The 7,676-nt window shown below is 38.2% G+C and overlaps 1 protein-coding gene and 1 non-coding gene across 2 annotated transcripts; both read right to left on the bottom strand.

Annotated features, from left to right (window-relative positions):
* Positions 1-3,222: 3,222 nt before the first annotated feature.
* LOC141772179 (E3 ubiquitin-protein ligase TRIM21-like) lies at positions 3,223-5,885 on the bottom strand. The gene is made up of 2 exons (XM_074642881.1): positions 5,765-5,885; positions 3,223-5,494 (listed from the first exon to the last, which is right to left on the bottom strand). The coding sequence occupies exon 2, from the start codon at positions 5,490-5,492 to the stop codon at positions 3,870-3,872; it is 1,623 nt and encodes a 540-aa protein (XP_074498982.1). The 5' UTR covers positions 5,493-5,494; positions 5,765-5,885; the 3' UTR covers positions 3,223-3,869.
* A 559-nt stretch (positions 5,886-6,444) lies between these two features.
* Positions 6,445-6,516, bottom strand: trnaq-uug (transfer RNA glutamine (anticodon UUG)). Its single transcript has one exon. It is a non-coding gene; the product is annotated as a tRNA-Gln (tRNA).
* Positions 6,517-7,676: the final 1,160 nt, after the last annotated feature.

The raw sequence follows: 7,676 nt of genomic DNA, 5'->3' as shown, positions 1-7,676 counted from the left end.
AGCTACGCTTCCGCCATTTTGGACTGAAAGCGTACCCGGACGCCAGTAAAACGTCCGCATACAAAGTGCCGTACAAAAGTAAAACAAAACTATTTCTATTCTGTTGTCATATTTAATTTCTCTACTGAAATGGCCTGTGTTGAACAATAATAATAATATAAATATAATAATCGTTTTCAATCCAAAATGGCGGCAGCGACTGTCGTAAAACAAACACTGGAGTTTCACCTCTTCGCTTCTATAGGCCTACTCTTTGCTAGAAAGGCAAAACACAGTTAAGACTAGAATCTGACTTTGTGACATCTGACTTACCATATAAACATGTAAAATACTACATAGAAGTGTAAAATGTCTGCTAAAACAGGGTGCAACCTAAACTGCAGAAACTACATTATGGTTTGGTAAATCACAGAAAGACAGCCAACGCAACAGCTAAAGCAAGAGTTACATCAAGTTCAAACTAGCTGGAGATAGCCACAGCTAGCCTTGGCTAAAGCTAAAACTATATTTATTTAGCTGTTATCTGTAACAGAAAAATATCCATTTTGATGAATATGGCCATTCACTTTGTTATTCCACATATCTAAATAAGACAGTTGTAAAATCCAATTACGATGGAGAAAGATTTAACACTAACGTTAACCTGGCTAAAGTCATGCTAACTGTACCCAGTTTAGCAGAGTAGCAATAGCTGTCATCTCAATCAGCTATTGACTCTCATGGAATTCATTTGATTTGTTGAAGTTCAGTTACTTTTAAATTGTGTTTATGTTTCAATGTATTAAATTGTAAATGAATTACTTATATTGGCATCAATATTAATATTAAGTGGACAGACAGACAGACAGACACCCAGTAAAACAGAGAAACATAGGCCTTAAAGAGGACCTATTACACTCCCCCCCCTAACCGAATCAAACTCTTTGAGTTAGCCCCGCTCTAACTGGCTTTGTTTGAGGGCGTGCCAAACTAGCCGTTATGCAAATGTGTTACTTGGTGACATCTCCACATTATGGAAGAAAAGGCAGTTCAGAAGCAGAGTTTCTGTGGGGGAGTTACTCCCTTTTGCCTGGACTTTGGACTTTGTAACTTTGCAGACCTTTTACATGCACAAAAAAGCTATAACACACTAAAGGAAAGGAAAAAAAGCACAAAGGCATAATAGGTCCCCTTTAATGTCTATGAACCATTTTGTGAAGATTATCCAAAAGCAGTGTTTTAGGGATAACAGGTTTTGTGATAATGATTGGGTGGGTAAAATATAACCTCAGTTAGGCCTACGCAGTTTGACAGCTAACCTGAAAACCTTTTTTTTCTCAACTTCACCATTTCAGTTTCTTCTATTTGCCTTTGTAGGGCAGTAATGTTGAAAACAGAAGTCATATTCCAATTTTGGTTGATAAAAACTAGTTCTTGGCAGGTAAATGAACCGAAGAAACACTATACCCACATTATCGCTGTAAAATAAGTTTGTTAAAAGTTGATGGTCACTCACTATATATATTTACACAAATCTTCAAAAATGTAATGGCAAATAAACAGACCTCATTTGAACATGGAACGTAGACTAATATGATGAAAGGGCTTCTGAATTTAAGATAAAGATAAAACAGTGGCAATATGTATGCAACCAAGTAGTGTGTTGCTAATTTTAAGCCTCATCTGGTTCAAACTGATTTACTTCCTGGAACTAAATTATGTCCTGAACATTATGGGTTACAACTCACCCGGAGCAGAGCTTTGAGTGCAGAGATAATGGAGCTGTGGAGTGCTGCAATAATCTCACTCATACTTAATCTCTGTCATTTTCTTCACTTACTCCATTAAAAACACAGGGTTTGGGGGATTTTGGCCAAAACGTGCTTTTCACAAATAGTCCCTCCAACTTTGTTACAATTGGTGGGAGAAAATGTTATTTAATATCTCACAATCTTCACTTTCTATTAGACATTTATAGTAATACAATGGGAAATCTAAATGTGATGAAGCTTTAATACACTGAAGTTTTAAGACGAAAACAAAGATGAGACAGAACACATTTAGAATTCCATTTCAAAATGTTTCCGTCTCAAATATAGCTTTTGCAGACAGAACAAGACTGTGCCAAATTAGTGTATAAATTGTTAGGAATAAGTGTTTTTCCATCTCTTATTTACTCCACATGGGAAGGAGACAATTTCAAAGATTTGTCATTATTATTATAGTGCTCCTATTGCTTTGTGATGTTCTGTGTTATTATTGTTGTGGCTGACAAAATTGTCTGTTTCACTATTTCTAATGTATTGTATTATTGTTATAATGTGCTTTTTTGCAAATACAATTCCCTGCCCACGGAGATTTAATTTAGTATTTTTTCCATTGCACATGTACCCTGCTGTGTGTACATTGGTAGGCTAACAGTAACAGCACCCTTTTCAGTTTCCACTGAATACTGAGCAAGTCTTATGTTTGAAAGTGAGCTTGTAGCAAATGTATTTTGGTATTCTTCATGGATGCATCCACAAACAACATACTGGGAATACAAATGTTCCAGTGTGGATACAGCAGGCTACATTGATGCAATGGGAATACAACACAATTGTGGTAAGAAAACGGCCGAGAATGTTAAAGAATGACGGTTCGTCAACTCATTCTGCACGGGGATCCCACCACCCTGTACACTTTTGCCAATGCTACCCAGTAGAGAAACAGCCATCATGGACATATTTGTAAAGAAATTTGAAAAACATTCCAATAAAACGTCAAAAGAAAAGTTCAATTCAAGCATATTATTGTATATATATTTTTAACACTGCCATTTATGTGTGGAAATAAAGTTGTTTGAACATAAACCTGTGGTGTTCAGTGAGGTGTGTAATTATTTAATCTGTGCCACAATCTCATTTCCCAAGGTTTATAATGTATAACAGTAGGCTACTGCACTTATCAGGCATTTCCACTGCTGCGTTACTCCATTACAGAGGGAAATATTATCCTTTTTACATCTTGCTAGTTAATTGGCAGATAGATTTTCTTACAAAATATATGAACAATTTATAATGTGAACAGTATATTATGAAATGAAAAGAGTGTAACCTCCTTTTTTATTAGAACTGTAAGTTTTGTGTTAATGCTGGTTGTTGAAACACAGTTAATATTACCAGCTGCACTCATCAGTATTTGATAATACATTTTCAAATTTTCAAAATAAAACACCCCAACAAAAAGTTTCTTCTTTTGCACAGGATTTTACTTCAGTGACGACTGATTAAATGAATAACAACATAAATGCATATTCAGACATTAAAACTCAATAACCAGATGACTGAATAACGAGTAAAAATACTGACCATTAAAATTACATAAACAATTGATTGATATTTGCAGATTCATTTTTCTGTTGATTGATAAATTAATTAGCTAATTTAATTAGCTAATTGTTCACAGAAAGAGTACAAGAGTAAATTTTGAAACTGAGCAATTGTCTTTATCAGAAGAATTTACTTAACGTATGAAAAGCAAAAGTATTGATTGTGCAGTAAAATGTTCCCTGTCGGTGTTTAACTATTATATCTGATGTTTCTGGACTGCTGCATTAATGTGTATGCTGCATTTTTACTGCTGTAGTTGTTTAAGGTTTTGCTCATTTTAACTCCTTTATATACTTTTGGCTAGTTTATTCTACAGCAATGCATCATATTCATCATTGTTTGTAGTGTCACTGTCCTGTGAGAACCATGAATCTCTAAAAAGTCAACTTTTCATGGTGTCAGAAAAACAGCCCTGAAGATTAATTCTGAAGACAACAGGTTCACATTGTAAATTGCCACTGAACATGTATATTTGTTCTGTTATATGACAGTGAACCTTTTCATTTAAATATCATCATTCTACTTGACAGGACAGATGATAAGAGGGGCAGAGTTTTCACCACCATCATTATTACAGGGATTGAAGTATGGGAGGAGTTTCTCAGTGAAGGAGCAGCCAGTAAAGGAGTAGACAAGAGCTGCAGCATCTACGTCATAAAAGTAGACCAGACCCTCCTCATAATCTACAAACACCCCCACCTTCTGAGGCTGAGACTTCAGAGAGAGACCGACTTTAGGGCAAGCATTAGCTTTGTACTCATTTCCATTTCTCAACCATATAGTCCAGTTACCATCCTCAGGGCTCAGTGGGATATTTCCTTTCCTTTTGATCGACTCTCTGGCCACTCCTAAAGTCCAGTCAGTCTTTCTTTTAACTTGAACCTCAAAGTAAAATCTGCCTGAAGAGAAACTCTGCTTTCCTAAAACACAAGAACTATCAGAAAATCTCTCTGGGTTGTCTGGGAGATTCTTCTTCACATCACCATCATTCAATTGTTTCCCATCATCAGACAGGATGAGAAAGGGATTAGCTGTATCAGGATCAAGTGTCACATCCACTGCATACTGTTGGACCCTCTTCAGCTCAGCTTGAGCCAGCTTCTTCTTCTCTTTACTGAGTGTCTCCTCCAGCTGATTCACAGCTTTCACCACAATCCCCTCATATGAAGGTGGACGGACGCTGACCTCTGTCCAGTCCTTGGTGGGTGGAGCAACTTTCACGGACGGGAAGCTTTTGAGAATATGGAGGTGGTCCTCAGAGCGTTTGAGCTGCCCCACCTCAGCCCTTGTCTTCGTCAGCTCAGAGATTTCCTGTTCCAGCTCTTTGATGAAAGCTTCGGCCTGTTTTTCTGTTGTTTTCTGCTTCTTTTTGATCGTGTCAATGAGATTGGCCTGGCCTCTCTCAACAGACTTCTTCAGAACGGTGAAGACCCGAACACCTTCTGCTATCTCTCTGTCTGCATCTTCCTCACTGAGATCGACTGAGTGCTTGATCTCCTGAATCTTCAGTCGTCTCTTCTGGATCATCTGTTGAATTTCAGCCTCTGTCTTCCCCAGCCGGGCCTTCTTTCTTTCAGATTCTTCTTTCAGAGGAATAAACTCATGTGTCTTGTGGTCTAAAACGGGGCAGAGCATGCAGACACATGTTTGGTCGGTCTTACAGAACAGCTCCAGAGGTTTATCGTGCTTCGCACACATCCTGTCTTCCAGGTTCTCCACAGGGTCGATCAACTGATGTCTTTTCAGACGTGAAGCTGTCAGATGAGGCTCCAGGTGAGTCTCACAGTAGGAGGCCAGACACATCAGGCAGGACTTCAGGGCTTTCAGTTTGGTTCCAGTGCAGACGTCACAGGGAACATCTCCTGGTTTGGACACTTGCTCTGAGCTGCTGCTGCTGGCTTTCTGTTGAGCAGACTGAACAACCATCTCAGAGAACAAAGTGTTGACCCTCAAATCAGGTCTTATGCTAAAAGCTTGTTTACACAGTGGACACAGGTAGCGGTAACTAGTATTCCAGTGTTCAGTGATGCAGTTTTTGCAGAAGTTGTGTCCACATGGTGTGCTGACTGGATCAGTGAACACATCCAGACAGATGGAGCACAGAAACTGATCTTCAGATTGCAGATTGCTGGCAGCAGCCATGTCTACACACTGAGAACAGAAGTGAAAGTATTATAAAATATTGTGTTACACATGTATTTATCATTTTGTATAAAACAAATATCAAAGTATGATTACTGCAATGTTGAGAAACATCATTTTTAATTTATAAGTATGTTTTGTTTAACTGAGATGTCCATCTGACAAGGGTCGTTATGAAATGAAAAGAGTGTAACTTCCTGTTTGATTAGAGCTGTAAGTTTTGTGTTAATGCTGGTTGTTGAAACACAGTAAATATGATCAGCTGCACTCACCAGTGTTTGAGTCCGTTGTTGTTGAGAAAGACCTGACGAACTCAGTTTAATAATTCTTTAGACAGAAATACAGAGACTTGTCTCGACTGCAGCTCTCTGACAAACATTTAGTTTCATTTCTGTAATGTGACGTTGAAGCTCTCCTCCCTCCAGTGTTGCTCCACCTCTAAAAGCAGCTCTGTTTGTGAGGTTGTTTCCTCCTTCAGGGTTAGACAGAATACCTTCAGTATAGTTACAGATATTTGGCACAAGATACGTTTAATCTTTAGGGAGACTTTTTACTTCTTTTTCCTGCAACCACCAGAACAGTTTTCACAAAAAGAAGTCAATCCCACATGCAAGAATACATCTTGGGGTCAGCAGAAAACAGCAGCCATTTTACAGTCCTTTACAGCTCTGCAACAATCATACTGGGGCAGAGGTCACAGGAGGACAGTATCTGTCTTCCCAAAGTAGCCTACTTTTGGCTGTACTAGCAATCTTTTTGGGAATCCCCTCTTTGACCAGAATTCATATGAGCAACATGTTTGGGCAAGGTGGGTCTACATCATCTAATTCTCTGCAGTTCTGCTTTACAGTTAGTGGTACATATTTAGCTGCTGTTTAGTCTTTTAACTTTTGCTGTACACATCCACATATACAGCTGTGAATCATGTTATTGCACCTTGAAGAAAAGGATGAGGTCCCACCGAGATTTGAACTCGGATCGCTGGATTCAAAGTCCAGAGTGCTAACCATTACACCATGGGACCAGATGGTATCGTCGCCATGGCTCCTGTGCTTATAAAGTGTGATAATAGCAGCCTTTACAACGCATCATATTGGTGCTCTTCGGTGGCACATGGCATATTACTTACATCATAGATATTGTAAACCTGATAATGCTCTTTAATTGAGCTGGTGAACAGCGACGCAGCTCTATAGATAGATAGATAGCGAACTAATGTTGAGGTCATGTTTATTACACCATGGTACCGCTATCCAACACTTTTAGTGTAGACTAGAGAGTATGACAGCACGACGAGAGCATCACTCCGCTTCAACTTGTGTTTCGGTAGTAAACGCCGTTAACGTTGAGTAGAGGAGCATTTCATTCAGCTTCAGTCACTACTGCAAATGTGGCCCATGTAAATGTGTGTAAATGTTCTTATGTTATAAGTAATTAATGAAAGGAAAAAAAGAAAAGAGTTGGGGTAAAGTAGGTTTCTTTAACGATAGATAGACCGATTGAAACGTTGTCGAGATATTAGCCATAGGTTGTAATGGCGTAATGGGGCGTGATCTATCTTGATAGTTTTGTATCTTTGGTTACAGCATGTAGAGTTGTAGTAACATAGATGCCACGTGGGGGCAGCAGATGATCTATATGGTTATCTATCTATCTATCTATCTATCTATCTATCTATCTATCTATCTATCTATCTATCATCCATCTATCTATCTATCCATCTATCTATCATCCATCTATCCATCTATCTATCCATCTATCTATTTATCTATCTATCTATCATCCATCTATCTTATCAGGTAGCAACTCCTGGATTCACAACCACCACTGAAATATGAAAAACCTATACTATTGCTAAAGCTGAGCTTTTTTTTTACTGAACTACAGCAGGTTTCTTTCATTGTTGCTGTGTTTGATGGTTTGTTTGTTTGTTTGTTTGTTTGGCATGACATTTTGTGGCAACTTTTCTGTTCACTACATGACTTTACATGAAAGCTCAAAGGTGAATTTTCTGTGTACAGTAAATGTAACACATTTCTACACAAATAAATGTACTATATATATATAAGTCCGCATATCCCTTTTCTGTGTACTACGGTATTGTACAATATTGATTTTCCAGTTAACTTTGACCTACTGTTAAAATGAGAATCCAAACAGCTCAGTGTGATTCACAACAGCATT

Source organism: Sebastes fasciatus, chromosome 8 (assembly GCF_043250625.1).
Source record: "Sebastes fasciatus isolate fSebFas1 chromosome 8, fSebFas1.pri, whole genome shotgun sequence".
Taxonomy (NCBI): domain Eukaryota; kingdom Metazoa; phylum Chordata; class Actinopteri; order Perciformes; family Sebastidae; genus Sebastes; species Sebastes fasciatus.
This window is presented reverse-complemented; position numbering and strand designations above follow the sequence as displayed.